Source organism: Cervus canadensis, chromosome 33 (genome assembly GCF_019320065.1).
Source record: "Cervus canadensis isolate Bull #8, Minnesota chromosome 33, ASM1932006v1, whole genome shotgun sequence".
NCBI lineage: Eukaryota > Metazoa > Chordata > Mammalia > Artiodactyla > Cervidae > Cervus > Cervus canadensis.
In genome coordinates, this window is record NC_057418.1 from 18986303 (window position 1) to 19003142 (window position 16840).

The 16840-nt window shown below is 36.5% G+C and overlaps 1 protein-coding gene across 1 annotated transcript in view; it reads left to right on the top strand.

Annotated features, from left to right (window-relative positions):
• The window catches only part of ADGB (androglobin), a 206616-nt gene that overhangs the window by 64888 nt on the left and 124888 nt on the right, over window positions 1–16840 (top strand). The window contains exons 9-12 of the mRNA XM_043457333.1: window positions 266–406; window positions 2890–2984; window positions 8116–8290; window positions 11357–11447. Coding sequence (XP_043313268.1) covers window positions 266–406; window positions 2890–2984; window positions 8116–8290; window positions 11357–11447 — 502 coding nt within the window. The remainder of the gene's footprint in view (window positions 1–265; window positions 407–2889; window positions 2985–8115; window positions 8291–11356; window positions 11448–16840) is intronic.

The following is a 16840-nucleotide window of genomic DNA, read 5'->3' on the forward strand; positions in this document are numbered from 1 at the left end:
CTGGTTATCTACATTTAGCATAAAATTATTTGTAGTCATTAATGCCATGTCTTTCACAATATATGTCGATTTTTAAAGTTTTTGCTTTGTTTTGTTTTGATGTTACTAATTCGCAGTGAGTAGCATTTGGGGAAGTTTGTGGCTTTTTTTTTTTACACTTAAGTAATACTATTGTTTTAGCTTTCTTTTTCAACACTAATTGAATAAGCAATATAGATTGAGATTTTGTAGTTAAAGGATGCATTGTATTTTTTTAACATGTTAGACAAAGCCGATGCAAAAGACCTTGGAAAGAAGAGGAGTAAAGATGGAGAGAAGGAAAGAGAAAGGGAAAAATTCAAATGGTCAATACATGGTTCAAGACCCTCATCAGATGTACAATATTCTCTACAGTCTCTGTCAGATTGTAAGCTCTCAGTCTCCTAGAATAATAATTATTGTACATGTTTCCGAAAATGCTGGAGAACATTGGAGCACAGAAATGTATTTCCTATTCAGATATATCTAAATAAGCTTTTCAGAGTTGCCCATAATTGCTAAGCTCTCAGATGGTTGTGCATAATGAAGCAAGATCCTACACATGAGACAGAAGCCAAGATTATCAAAGTACTTATGGTACAACAGTCACAGAAGTGTTTACATGAATGAAGATATATACTAATATATATTATTATAGTATATATAACATATTTTACATTAGAAAATATATAAGTATATTTACATAAATATTTGATTAGATATTGATATATATTAGTATATGTCCTCCTCTATATAGATTCTCTCTCTATATGTATATATAAAACATTTTAAAAAAAACTTTATAGTCCTAGCATTGAATCATCTATCTCGGTGCTTCCAGAATGTATAATTCTCAGTTCACTCCTCTTTACGTGAAAATATGTCCATTTACTCCCAGTATTCTGCTTTATCATTTTTTTTTCATTTTGTCTTCTTTCTGAATACATTGCTGTGTTGTTTTGTGAGAACAGCTTCATAGCTATGGCTTTGCATTTTTGCAGAAAGATATTTGGTGGTTTGGTAAAGAAAATACAAACACTAATTCTTTTTTTTGTATTTTTAATTTCCTATTAAACATTTTTTATATTGATACCTTAAGCAATCTTTTTTTTTTTAATTTGTCTTTATTTTTATTGGGCTCTAGGGGATGGGATGGGGAATACCTCTGTAAGTTTTGTCCCACTAGGAAGATGTCCATTCTAACTTTCCTGGGATAGCTTTCGGAGCTTTTTCTTTTTCTTGGAGCCACTGCTCTTGCTGGCAGCAGCCTCTTCAGGTCCACTGCTGAGTGGCTCCTCCTTGGACAACTTCCGTTAAGCAATCTTTTTTGATAGTCGATGACAAAACATCCCCAAATTTACTGATAATTATTTATATTTGTGAGATTGCAAAACCTTTTTTTGAGTTTCTTTGTGAAAATGAAGGTAACAATGCCTTTTTTCCTACCAAACTCATAGTTAAGGTCAACCTCAAGAAACAGAATATAGTTCAAAGTTTGGACTGTGGACTAAAATTGCCTGGGTTCAGATCTCTGCTCCATGAAAAATATGTATTGGAGAAGGAAAAAATTTCCCTCTAGCCTCTCCAGGTTCTTCTAGCTGGTCTAAGAATCAAATTGATATGAGGCATATTCACAGAGGAAAAAAATAATAATCATTATGTATTACTATGTATGGGACCTTATAAGAAAAATAAGACCCAAAGACAGGTTAGGTAATTGAGGCTTATCTACCATGTGAGAGAAGGAGAAAGCGGGTAGGGGTTGTGACTTCAAATGGGAGGAAAACAATTCACTGGAGATGGGAAAACAAATGTTTGCAAAACGAATGTTTGCTCTGCCAGGCAGAGGCAGCGGAATACAGAGAGGACTCTGGTCTCCAGGCCACTCTGAGTGCCCCGCAAACATACCTGGCCCACATTTTTATAGCCTCTCTGGTGACAGTGCTCTGCCTGAACCAGGCCTTTTATTTAAATTCTTTTAGACAGTTATGAGGGGTGGTAAAAAGAAAGAATTCCTGGGTTCTCTGTTCTTAAAAAGCATCAGGCTAAAATAATTCTCATGCCAAGGAGATACATTTTGGGGTGACCAATTTTGCTTCCCTACATATACAAAGTTTCTTTTTAAATGTGAAAACGTATTTTTATAAGTTTGGCATATTTCACATCCTAATCCATTCTGGAGTGAGCCAGGGCTCACATCTAATTTACATAATGTGGCTTTAAAGATATTATTCTTTAATAAATATTATCTAGTGCAGTTATATATGACTGCTTGAACTTTAAAGGAATAAAACAAAACTTCAATTAAAAATAAAAACAAAAGGAAAATAAATTCTGTTGTTTTGACCAGAATCTTTAAAGGACAAAAACACCATGAATCAAATGTAGTAATTTCAGGGATATTAGGGAATAAATATTGATTCTCAGAAGCAAATCTACAAGCATTATACATTTCAAACTAAATTACCTTCTTAGTTTCCCTTTCTCATGAGAGGATTAATTTGTGCTTTCTTTCTCCTTGAAATGACATAGAAATTCCCAGACTTCTTTAAATTCAAATTAAAGATTCTATGAAAGTTAAGTTACATAGGCTGATAGCTAGAGTGAGTTTATGTAATAACTTTTTTACATTGAAGTAAAATGATTTCTTAATGAATTATATGGTACTATTATGAAAGTAAAACTAATGAGACATTCTATACAATAGATGTACATTTTTGAGAGTTAACATTTTTTAAATGCATGTAAAGTTGTTTACTTATTTTTCATCAGCAAAGATAAGTTCATTAAGAAATTTGAATGGTCTACCATGACCTGCGAGACCCATTTTGGCTAGAATTTCCATGACACAATATGTGTTTGGATTTACAGGTTCTTCAGCAATACAGTCCCCTCAGATGGTAGTATATGCAACCTTTACACCTCTGTATTTGTTTGAAAAGAAGATATTTTTATTAGAGAAGATGGTAAGCACTCAAGGCCAAGAAACTCGGTATAATTTATGGTGTTTGTGTCTGTCTGTGGTCATTTGTTGTAGTAAAGTGTTGTTTTTTTCGTCTCCAAGTCATGTCTGACTCTTTGCGACCCCATGGAATGCAGCAAGCCAGTCCTCCACTATCTCCTAGAGTTTGCTCAATTCATGTCCACTGAGTCTGAGATGCCATCCAGCCATCTCATCCTCTGCTATCCCCTTCTCCTTTTGCCTTCAGTGTTTCCCAGCATCAGGGCCTTTGCAGTGAGTTGGCTTACTATTAAAAAATTGAATGGAAATTTGGTTGAAATGTAAATACACCAATTGTATGATTACTGCATTTACTTGTCTTTTTGATGATTTGACCAAAGAGCGTAAATGTTATCATTTCTTCTTCCTTTTCTTTCCTTCCTCTTGCCTCCACCTTCTCCTTCTCTTTTTTAGATAGGAAACATTCCTTACTGCAAAAGTCTGCAATGTAACAAGGGTAATATTGTCAAGACAATCAGACATAATGTGCTATTATGAATGTAGAGAAAAGTGCAGTTCCTCTGTTTTTAATTAAAAGTTATTCAAGTTTAGCCATGGTTAAATCCAAGTGTGCTTCTCAGCCACCCCCGCCCCCCCCAACTTAAGTCTCTTTTTAGGATGGCTGCATCAGCCCTGATTTTATTTTTTCTTAATCTTACTACCTGACATTGGCCATTGCTTAGCTCTTCCAGAGAAATGAAACCCTCTAATACTGTGGACTACAAAAGACCATGAGCCATGCTTTCTGGAGTGTTCCATGGGAAGTACTTAAATATTTTTTAAAATTGAAAAACAAAAAGATAAGATTTACATCTTCATTATACAAAAAAGAATGCACAGAAAAATTCACTTGAAGTTTTGTCTGTCCTACTGAAAAACTGGTAAACAAAAAAATTTTTAATTTAAAAAGCCCTCCAAAAAAGCACATGTTTATTCATTAATTCATCAGATGTTAATTAATTATTCTTTGCTAAACAACTAGCTGGAATCTGAGGAAGACACCATGTTGAGTGTGGTTAATAAGGACTCTCCTCACAAAGTTTAGAGTTGATGAGAAAAGCAAACAAGCAAACAGTAAAAAAGTTAGAATATTGGCATAATAGAAGTTGCTTGGAATATGGTAGTTGTAGTATTTAAATAATTGAATGTGCATTGAATGAGTAAGCAAATGAATGAATTAATGAAGGGGTGAAAAAAATGTATATGGAACACATAGCAGAGACACGTCTTTCTGTCTAGTGGGTGACTAGGGAAATCACTGCAGATGGTGACTGCAGCCATGAAATTATAAAATGCTTGCTCCTTGGAAGAAAAGCTATGACAAACCTAGGCAGCACATTAAAGAGCAGAGACATTACTTTGTTGACAACGGTTCATCTAGTCAAAGCTATCATTTTTCCAGTAGTCATGTATGGATGTGAGAGTTGGATCATAAAGAAAGCTGAGCACCAAATAATTGATGCTTTTGAACTGTGGTGTTGGCGAAGACTGCAAGGAGATCAAACCAGTCAGTCCTAAAGGAAATCAGTCCTGAATATTCATTGGAAAGACTGATGATGAAGCTGAAACTCCAATACTTTGGCCACCTGATGTGAAGAACTGACTCATTGGAAAAGACCCTGATGCTGGGAAAGATTGAAGGCGGGAGGAGAAGGGGACAACAGAGAATGAGATGGTTGGATGGCATCACAGACTCTATGGACATGGGTTTGAGCAAGTGCTCGAAGTTGGTGATGGACAGGGAAGCCTGGTGTGCTGCAGTCCATGGGGTCGCAGACTCAGACATGACTGAGCAGCTGAGCTGAACTGAGGGAAGTCTTCCCAAAGGAAAAAAAAGAAAATTGTTTAAGCAGTGGCTTTAAAGTTAGCCTGGAAAGTAGGAAAACGCATATGTGTGAAGCAGAAGGGAGTTTATGTTGGAAAGTTTGGAGGTGAAGGATAACCCACTGGGTTCGAGGGACTACTAGAGTTTGAACAGATTGCAAAAGAAGTTTTAGAGGCAGTGTGAGGTGGGGGAGGGAGCCTGGACATGCAGGGTGTTATAAATCCTCCCTGTGGGGGTTGAAGTGTCTTACAGGGTCCAGTGGTTCAGGAATTGGCCCAGTGTCTGTAATAGTAATGAAATGAGCTTCCAAGCTGTAATGAACTGCCTCCAACATTACAGTCTCCTGCTGATTCTTTTACATTAGCTATTAGGATAAGCAGGGTCTCTTGGTAGAAATTCAAATATAAAGATGATATCATGTTTTGAAGATAAATCTACAGAAGAAAATTTTTTCTAATGGAATTTTATTAAATGGAGTACATAGCAAAAAATTCTTGCCCCAAAGACAACAAGACCAACATGTAAAATAAAATCAACACTTTACCGTTATGTGAGGAACTGGTAAAGAATGCCAGAAAACAAAGCAAAACTTGGAAAGAGACAGTGTCACAAATTACCCTACCTTATCCCCCCATCTCATTACTTCTGGGTCTTCTAAATTTTAGTTTTGTTTATTTATTATTTTTGTTTTATTTAAATGGGTTAACTGGGAGTTCTAAAAAAGCCTCGTCTACCTTCTCAAACCCTTACTTTTAGGATATCTGAGGTGGAATGAGTAAGGGAGTGAAAGAGTGTTATGGGCAAGGAAACTTCTGATTTGTCTTACGTTTGGGCTTCCCTGTGACTCAGTGGTAAAGAATCTGCCTGCCAGTGCAGGAGATGCTGGTTCAATCCCTGGGTCAGGAAGATTCCCCTGGAAAAGGAAATGGCAACCCATTCCAGTACTCTTGCCTGGGAAATCCCATGGACAGAGGAACCTGGCAGGTTACAGTACATGGGGTTGCAAATAGCCAGATACAACTTAGTGATTAAACAACAACAAAAACATGAATTATTCAAAAATATTTCCCGAAGAGGCCTATTAAGTATTTCACTAGAATGTTTCACTATTTTAAATTACTCTCTGTCCCTAATTCTGATATAAGGAAACTTGGGACCCTTGAACACAGTTTTTCAATATCAAACTATGACAATCATTAAGCATTACTTTACCTTATGCAGAAGTATTGTGTAGTATGTTGAAAACAAAATGAAGTATGAGAAACTGGGTTACATACTTTACATCAAGCTAATACTTCTGTGAATTATTTAAATAATACAATAGATGAAAATACCATACATAATTATTTAATACTATATCTTACATTTTCTGAATGCATTGAATAATTTTGTTTTCTGGTGTTCCACTGTTCAAAAGAGAAAGCAAATGGACTACAATTTTGGTTGCAATTATAAGAAGGAACTGAGATATGTAGAGCAAATGTATGAACTATCCAGAAATTATTCAACTTATAAATACTACTTAGGGCTTCCCCGGTGGCTCAGTGGGTAAAGAATCTGCCTGCAATTAAGGAGATACAAGAGATGCCAGTTCAATCCCTGGGTCAGGAAGATCCCCTGGAGGGGGAAAATGGTAACCCACTCCAGTATTCTTGCCTGGGAAATTCAACAGACAAAGAAGCCTGGCAGGCTACAGTCCAAAGGGTCGCAAAGAGTTGACCTTGAATTATTAAAGCATAATTTCAGAGGTTTCTGGATTTTTTCAATGAATTGCCAACATATAGATGGGATAAAAGGGGTATGACAATTTTCTCTCCTTAAATTAGTGCTTTTTAAAAAAAATTTAAAACACTGAAGCGACTTTTCTCTTTATTACATATATTTATAATGATTTTAAATGACTCTACTGAACTTAATAATACATGTTCTAGCTGAGGCAATAATTTCCAATAGGCTAGTAGGTTGAGCTTCTGATCCTAATTCAAATGACTACTTTGTAAATTTTCATTTTCAAACACTGCTATTTGCATAGAAATCAATGATAGAAAATCACTAAGAAGAAAAACAGATATTGGCAAAACTGACTTTAATGTAGTTAATGTTTTATTTTACTTTAAATGTGTCAGCATTTAGACCATGAATATCAGAATTTGACTACAGGGTATGTTACTTTAACCTTCACATATCTTTTGATTTCTTATGGCATCTTTCAGCCATAAGTCAGTAGCTGAATTTCTACAATGACTTGAATTTCTTCCAATGACTTGATTTGGATTTGCCTGGACCATCTGCCCTTCTGTGAATGCCTCCTTTGTCAGGAGTGATCATGGGGATTTTGTGTAGGGAAGCCTGAGGACATAAACTATAGACAAGGCAACTGTTTACCCTCAAGGACCCAACACACTAAGGGCAGTGGGGGTTTTTTGAAAACTATCAAGCAATTGCTGGTGCTTAATTTAACAAAAAAACTGACAAAGACTTTATATGTTAAGTACTTGTATCAAATCTTTAAAGAGTGTTAGTCGCTCAGTTGTGTCCAACTCTTTGTTACCCCATATGGACTGTAGCCCACCAGGCTCCTCTGTCCGTAGAGTTTTCCAGGCAAGAATACTGGAATGGGTAGCCATTTCCTTCTCCAGGGGATCTTCCCACCCCAGGGACTGAACCTGGATCTCCTACATTACAGGCAGATTCTTTACCATCTGAGACTCCAGGGATGCCCAGCAAAAGTAATAGTTAATTAGTTTTGGACCAAAACTGATATTCTGAGACTTCTGCAATGTCATAGAATCTTAAAATCTTAGAACTGAAAACTGACTTCTAGTTCTAGTCCATCATTTTGTAAATAAAGAAAGGAGCCTCAGATACCCTAAAAGATTGGAAGAAATACAGAGAGTAATAGTGTTTACACTATGTGTGTGTGTTAGTAATTTAGTTGTGTCTGACTCTTTGCAACTCCATGGACTGTAGCCCGCCAGGCTCCTCTGTCCATGGGATTCTCCAGGCAAGAATTCTGGAGTGGATTGCCATTTCCTTCTCCAGGGAACCTTCCTGACCCAGGGATCGAAGCTGGATCTCCTGCATTGCAGGCAGATTCTCTACCATCTGAGCTACCGGGGAAGTCCTAGTGCTTACGCTAAAGCATGCAGAAATATTACCACTATACCTCGCTAGAATAGTGGTGATAATATTTCTATAATGATGAAAAGTGTTGTCTTAAATGCATAAAGCAAATACAAGAATCCTTTTAACCCTGCCTTCCACTTTTTAGGCTGATTCTGCTGAGAAGCTTAGAGAATATGGGCTTTCCCATATCTGTAGCCATCCTGTGCTGGTCACAAGAACTAGATCCTGCCCCCTTATAGCACCACCAAAACCACCTCCTGTACCTCCCTGGAAACTCTTTCGTCAAAAAAAAGAAGCTGTTATAACAGATGAAGCTCAAGGTATGGTTCATATTGTCCAAAAATCCAATCAACATTTCTCTCTGTGAAGTTCTAATAGTTCTATTTGTAATGCGAGAGATACATCAAGAAAACAATCCAACCATACACTTAAAACCTTCATCTAATTTTATGTCTGAAAGGATGACTTCTGATTAGTTTGGTGTTCACATCTAACCTGACCAGATAAATAAAGGCTATTCTTTGGGTGATGGCACTATGATTATAACTGTGATGGAAAGTGGTTTGAGCAAATAATTCAGAAAGTTAAATAGCGTATATGTTAACCCACTGGTGTGAATTTCAAACATGGGGATCATTCTGTGGTGCCCAGTAGGACATCATCTTTGAATTGACTGAATTCTATTTGAAACTGCTATAGGAGTAGGACTTCTGCCTGGGCTGGCCCCTGTCAATATTGTCCTGTAGCCAATGAACGGCAGTTATGCTCGGAAATACATAGGTTCACACAGGCTGAGAATATGCTAAGGAGTCTGTTCCCACCTGGTTCTTATTCTTGCCTTTTATTTCTAAATTCCTTATAATCCAAGTCTAATTTTTTATTCCTTTAACCATTTCTCTATGTCTTCATTTACACTCCTTCTGTGAGCACCATGTTTGAATGGAAGAGAGACCAACATGGCGCAAGAAGAAATGAGCAAGACCATAAATGAAAAATCATGAGCAGAGGGGATTAGAAAGCAAAACCTAAAACTTAAAAAGTTACGGCCTAACGGAATAGCTCAGTTTGTTTATGTTGATTCAAAGTAAGCATATGGCCTTTCTGTAGCTAATTTACACTTGCAGCTTTTAGTGAAAGATGATAAAGAATTGGAGTGCTGTGGTTTATATATATGTGTGTGTGTGTATATGTATATATATATATATATATTTCCTATTCCAAAAAGCTTAAATTATCTTTTTTGTTATCTCTTTTTGTGTTCATTTCCTTGCTTTCTCATTTTCTTCCTTTTTCTTTTCCAGTATCTCATTATCTTCTAATTGTATTCATCTAGTAACAGGTCATCACATTCTAGAAGTTATTGCAGTAGGCCTGTGCTTGAACAAACAATGAAAACAAAGGCACAGAGAACATACCTCGTGTCAATTTATTAAAGGCATCCCTAAGAAGCATGTAAATAAGCTTTAAGTGGTTGGTCCCGTGAACCATGTCTTATACTCTTAATGATGGTGCTTGCTGTGTTCCTGTTACCAATTCAAGTACTACTGATCCTTCAGTGCATGGGACAAAAGAACTGTATCTCAGCCACAGAATAATACATCAGTCTCAGTGGTACTCAGGATCCTAAAACTACAATAGCCACAGAGATTGGAGTATTTACCTGTTCCTTGCCTCCTACTTCCAACCATAATTCACATGTTTTTAAGATATAAATCACAACTGTTAACCATGTAATTTTCCTCACATTTGCTTTCTGCCTATGTTGATACAACCCATATAGCTGGTGGCAAAAATTTTCTAGCACAACATGTTTTATCCTCGCCAGAAAAGAACAAAAATTAAAGAAATATCTGGCTTAGATGTAAAGGAGAAACGGTCAGCTCATTTTTCTCTTTTTTAAACTTGCCTTGTCTGCCTCTCTCCCACCTGCTTCTATTATTTCAGCTATTTCCTTACATTCCTTGCGTTTCTGCAACATGCTGTTGATGCCACTCCGGTGCCAACTGTTGATTTTGATTCCAGGAACTTTCCAGCTTTCTCCCTCTCTCTTTCCTTCCTGTCCACTTTCGTTTTTCCAAAGATCAGAATTCACATGATGCTTGAGAGAAAAAAATCTTGGTATATTTTAATATAATTGAAAGCTATATTTTAATTAAACACATAGGTTGTTGTGCTCTGTTGTGCCTTACTCTTTGTGACCCCATGGACTGTAGCCCGCCAGGCTCCTCTGTCCACGGGAGTTCCCAGGCAAGAATGCTGGCGTGGGTTGCCAATTCCTCCTCCAGGGGATTTTCTTGACTCAGGGATCCAAACTGTCTGCTGCATCTCCTCCGATGGCAGGTGGATTCTTTACCACCTGGGAAAGAATTCTTTACCACCTGGGAAACCCTAAATGCATAGAGCCACACTTAAAACAGTTCTTCTTTCAGAACATCAGAAATAGATGAAGGAAAGGAAAAATATTAAACATACAGCTATTTTCTGATTTTGATACTGACTATTGTATGACTCCGTGTCTCTGTTGTAAGCTGTGGAAGAAAACCTCAGGCTTGATGGGATTCCAGAACTGAGATCTTCCACTACGAGGCTTACCACATCACTGTTTTTCCTCTCTCTACTGGGTGTAGTATTTCAAGTGAAAATTAACAGGGAACAGAGAAAGATATCAATTTAGAGATGATCACAGAACAAGCACAGAAAAGTCATATGCACTGTATCATATTCTCATTTCTTGTCATCCTATGGGCATCTTTTCCACTGCTATAGGAGCTTTTGTTAAGATAATCATGCCTAATGTTTAATTCAGTGTTCACCATATTAGTGCATGGGCTGTGTGCCTTAGCTATTGAGAAGTTACTTCTGTGTCACCTTTAGGAATACCCATAACTTCTTTCTTGACCTATTGCTTTCTTTTCTACTTCTGACCTTAACTTGTTACATTTTCTGTTCTTCTACTACTAACTTCATGTATTTAGCCCACTTTTTTTCATGTCTTGAGCAATTGTGTTGTTAGAGGTTAACCAAAAGAAAACGTTTTTTAGTAAAAGACTTCTATAGAAAGTCTTTCGTGTACTTGAAATAGCAGTAAATGCCAAGTACAGTAATAACTCTAGAAGACATGACTGATTTTCTCCCTTGAGATTTCATTGTTTCATGTTGTAAATCTGGAAAGCAACTGAAGGAAGTCTAAAGAAATCTCAAATTGGCAGGATCTATAAAGCTTCTTTAGTACAATACTTTATGTATCACATATATTTCTATTTAAATCTATTGAAATCTGCTGAGTAAATATATAATCTAATCAGTATTGCATTAAATGTTAAATTCTACATATAATCTTGAATATTTCTTTTAACAAGTGTAGAACACTACCTTTCTCTTTTTAGAAATAGTAATAAAGAAGCCTGACCAATTTCTTGAGATTTCAAGTCCATTTTTGAATTACAGAATGACTCCATTTACAATTCCAACAGAAACGTAAGTATTTAATGGTCTTTCCCATGAATACCTCTTGTTAACTGATGAAGTATTCTGTGATTTGTGTAGTTAAAAATGTATGGTTTGGTGGCAAATGTATTAAAGTTTGTATAAACGCAGTGATTATAGGAAAACAAAAATTTAGGTTCTATTTCACAGTAGTAAACATTTAAGATAAATTTTGAATTGGTTAAAATAAGGCCTAAGTATGTGAGGCTTTACAGCTTTGGTGTCTGTTTGAGAACAACACAGTATTTTGTTTTACTTTAAACATTAGCATTGGGAAATACTTTTAATTATTACCTGGTAAATTAAACCACAAGATCAAATTGTCAGAAATACCTGGAAGATGAAGTGTGTCACTCTCAGAAGGAAACAAACAAAAAGAGCTAACTAAATATAATAGCAAAGACAATGAAGAAGGAAAAGAAAGAAGGAAAGGAAGAATTCAAATTTACTAATATTTGAATGTGACAATAGGGATAGAAATAAAACCTATGATCCTGGGTCTAATGTTTTTAATGAGTTCATGTTTATGTTCTCAGTCACTCAGTTGTGTCTGACTCTTTGTGAACCTGTGAACTGCAGCCTGCCAGGCTCCTCTGTCCTTGGAATCTTCCAGGCAAGAATACTGGAGCTGGAGCAGGTTGCCATTTCCTACTCCAGAGGCTCTTCTCCACCCAGGGATTGAATCTGCATCGCTTGCATCTTCTGAATTGGCAGGCAGAGTCTTTATCACTAGTGCCACCTGGGAAGTTCATCGTGGTGAAAATGAAGTCTACAGATAGCAGAAATGAAAAGGAGTAGTGGGTGATATGATTTTACCATTAAAAGTGTGGTGATTCGTTATGAAGCAATTGATAACTAACACATGGATACATACATATATCAAGGATTATCAAATTTATTCTTTGTGCAGTTAACTGTACTTCAATAATCCCTCAATAAAGTTGTAAAAAATAAAAATAAATAATATTCAATAGTATGTAAAATGGTTTAAAAAAATGGGGTTCTAGAACCAAGGAAGACAGAATAACTGATATTTAGAATTCAATGAATGTGTTTAATCACAGATTAGGTAAAACAAAGAAAAAGATAAGTTGAAAAATGAAAAACAGGTCAAAAGACAATATCCAGACTGATGTTCAGAGACTAAAACCAAAAAGAAAAAAATGAAGGAAAGTACAGTAAAAGACTTATAAGACAAGTTGATAAAGATCAACATACTTATATATGGGTCCTAGAAGTACAGGATAAAGTTTGGGGAATAATCACGAAATAAAAATATAATGGGAAAATTATCCCGGAAGTTAAAGAAAAATAATCGAGATTCAGGAATTTCTAAGAAAACTCATGTAATGTAAATACAGAGAAAACTGCAGCTGGATATCATAGTAAAACTCAAGACATATAATGTGATAATATATAGATATAAAAGTGAAAGAAATACTGCAACAAAAATCAGCATGGATAAATGTCACATACAAAAATATTAGACCAAAGAAATCTGGTACAAAATGTATATGGTCTTTTAAAAATTATTTTACTAATACAGATATTAAAAAGAAAAACAAAGCAATATATGGTGCTGGAAATCAATAGTCGGGAAGTTACCTGTGGGGAAGAGTGTTGGCTGTAATGGGCAAGGACACCTGGCAGGGTTTCTGGGGCCTGAAAATGTCTCTCGATCTGAATAATGGTGATATGGCCATGTTTACTTGGTAGGTTTTCATCAAGTTTTACATTTATGATGTGTGTACTTTTTCTAATTTTTTAAACCATTAAAATTTTTGAATGGCTTGTATATATACATACAAATGGCTTATATATGTCATGAATACAATTACCACTAGATATGGTTTATTCTTCCCTTGGATATATTAAAATCCATGATAAGAGTATAAACTGATGAATAAAAGCAGTCAGAATTTAGATTAGAAGTCTATTCATTGTATTTTCCTACTTCTAGAGCCTGTTTGCATCATAGCCAGTTAATCTACCATTTCTGGATTCTAGTTAAGTTGAAAATATTAAAAATATTATTGAAATCTTTTACTTTTAAGGCTCCTGCAGTTCTGTGCCATCAGCGATTAAACACTGAAAAGTAAGTGAGGAGGGACTGCTAGGCTGCAAAGTAGACATAGTTAGCCACGTGAAGCTTATAAACAGAAAAATCAATTTGCTGCTACTTTGGTTTGAAAGATTTGTTCTGTTATATTTGCAAATCTAGTTTTCCTCAAACTTTCATTTTAACTTATAAAAAATCTTATAAATAAGTTATTAATTTCTATAAAAGTTTTAAATAAGTTTTAAAAGTTAGCTGAATTTATTTAAACATTTTAAATTGCATTTACAACAGTGGCATATTTTATTTTTCTTTAAGTGCTTTAAAAGCTAAAAAGAATAAATAAACTCTTACCAATTATATGAAAAAGAAGAAAATGTTAGTCACTCAGTCATGTTCCACTCTTTGTGACCCCATGTGCTGTAGTCTGCCAGGCCCCTCTGTTCATGGAGTTCTCCATGAAAGAATACTAGAGTGGGTTGCCATTCCCTTTTCCAGGAAATCTTCCTGACCCAGGGATTGAATCCATGTCTCCCTCATTGCAGGCAGATTCCTTACTGTCTGAACCACCAGGGAAATCCCTTACCAATTAAATAAATCATCATTAAAAATACAAATAATCAAAATGACGTTTCTGGGGAACCTTGATTTTTCCTATGCATAAGAATTGATGCTTTTGAACTGTGGTGTTGGAGAAGACCCTTGAGAGTCCCTTGGACTGCAAGGAGATCCAACCAGTCCATCCTAAAGAAGATCAGTCCTGGGTGTTCATTGGAAGGACTGATGTTGAAGCTGAAACTCCAATACTTTAGCCACCTGATGCAAAGAGCTGACTCATTTGAAAAGACCCTGATGCTGGGAAAGATTGAAGGCAGAAGGAGAAGGGGATGACAGAGGATGAGATGGTTGGATGGCATCACCAACTCGATGGACATGAGCTTGGGTAAACTCCAGGAGTTGGTGATGGACAGGGAGGCCTGGCATGCTGCGGCCCATGGGGTCACAAAGAGTCAGACACGGCTGAGCAACTGACCTGAACTATTAGATTTTACAAACCAAAAATTCTCTTATACCTATAACTCTCAGTCATGTCTGACCTTTTGCAATCCCATGGACTGTAGTCCACCAGGCTCCTCTGTCCATGGGATTCTCCAGGCAAGAATACTGGAGTGGGTAGCCATTCCCTTCTCCAGAGGACCTTCCTGACCCAAGGATCGAACCTGAGTCTCCTGCATCGCAGGTGGATTCTTTACTGCTGAACCACCAGGGAAGCCTCCATAACTTCATTACAAACCTAAAATTAAATATAAAACTGTATTTTATGACCTGATTTGTTAGATTATGCAACATCCTACATCTTTTTCATCTCTTGCAAACACAAAATACCACGTAGAGACAGAATTTTCTTAAACATAAAAATAGTAAACCTTGTAATCTTTCTACTTAATTTTATAGTTAGTGTTACCCACTAAGATGATAATTTTATCATTCCAAATAGTTTTTGATTATCTGTTAGCTCATTGAGATTGCATACTACTCAAATATTTTGTGGATTGTATGAACCGGAGTTGCAGACCATCAGGACTAATTTTTTCAGGATTCAAAGTTTCACACACGGACGTCTACAATCTCTATGCTAAGAGGGACCACAAAAGTGTTGGTTTCATAACATGAACTTCCCATGTGACTCCTTTACTTGATTTTCTTATTCCTTCTTTCAGTTTTTTTACCTAATTATAGTGGATGAAATTCTGTAACCCAGGTCTAGGTGACTTCAACACGTGATTGGATTCAGTTAACGTATTCACTCCTTGAACCTGTTTCAGCTTTCCTTGTATATCCATTGTACCTGGCCTAGACAAAAGCAAAAATATGTGTGAATGGCATTTCATCCTCCCTGACTGCTAGTCAGAGTTCTCAGGTCAGCATAAGAGAAAGCTGGTCGGTTGGTCTGTTTTTGATGAGCCCTGGAGTGTGATTGCTACACAACTCCTCTTCCTTGGAACACTGTCGTAGCAGCCTTAGGCCTGGTTTGCCTGTTCCTGGCTCCTGGCCCTGTTTGCAAGAATCAGAGCTTCACAAGTGTTTGTGCTACCCTCTAGTGGCAGTTTCAGGTAAATCTGAGACAAAAAGCTAAAGCTTGAGGTACCGCAAGGTTTACCAAACACTAGCAAGGAAAAATCCAAAAGTAAAGGAAGTTCTATATACATGAAAATTAATTTTACCTTTGAAACAGACATACCTAAAATATTAGTACTGTAACAAATAGATTACTGTTGTTGTCCAGTTGCTAAGTCGTGTCCACCTCTGCAACCTCATGGACTGCAGCACACTGGCCTCCCCGTCCCTCACCATCTCCCAGAGTTGGCCCAAGTTCATGTTCATTGAATCAGTGATGCTCTCATAGTGTACCCATTAACTTCTAGCTTTGGCAGTGTTGATTTGGGGGTCATGTCAGTAATAACCTGAAAGAAAATACTGTGTACTTGGGTAGCTTCTATAAATATCACACACCCATAATTAAATGTTTTACTCCAATTCCTATTTCACTGATACATTGCTCTGATACTTAATTAAATCAATTCCAAATGTAAGATTCCTGTGTGTTCTGCTCATCAACAAAGATGACCACCATAACTTTGAAATAAACCGTGTTCCAGAAAAGTTTTACAGCGTTGCGGTGACTGGCAGAGACTAGTGCTTCAGTAGTATAGAAAGCAATTACATGTTTTTAACACAAAGCAAAAAAAAAAAAATACTGTTGGTTGTGGAAGAAGGAGATTGATAAAATGAATAAAATCAGAACTTTCTATTGTTGACAAAACGTTAATACAAAGAGATATTATTCAATTACTGAGAAAAGAAGGAAATCTTGCTATTTGTGACAATATAGATGGATCTTTAGGACATCGTGTCAAGTGAAATTAGGCAGACGAGGAAGACAAATACCATATATGTGGTATATGTGGTGTTAAATGTGGTATCTAAGCAAATAAACAAACTCGTAGATACAGGAGAACAGACTGGTGGCTGCCGGAGGCAGGGGGTCAGGGTGGATAAAATGGGTGAAGGAAATCAAAAGATACAAACTTCCAGTTTTAAAATAAATAAGTCCTGGGAATGCAATGTGTAGCATGGTAACCCTAGTTAATAATGATGGTGCTTTAGTCGCTAAGTCATGTCTGACTCTTGCAACCCCTTGGAGCCTTCCAGGCTCCTCTGTCCATGGGATTTCCCAGGCAAGAATATTGGAGAAGGTTGTCATTTCCTCCTCCAGGGGATCTTCCCAACTTAGGGATTGAACCCATGTCTCCTGCATCGACCCAGT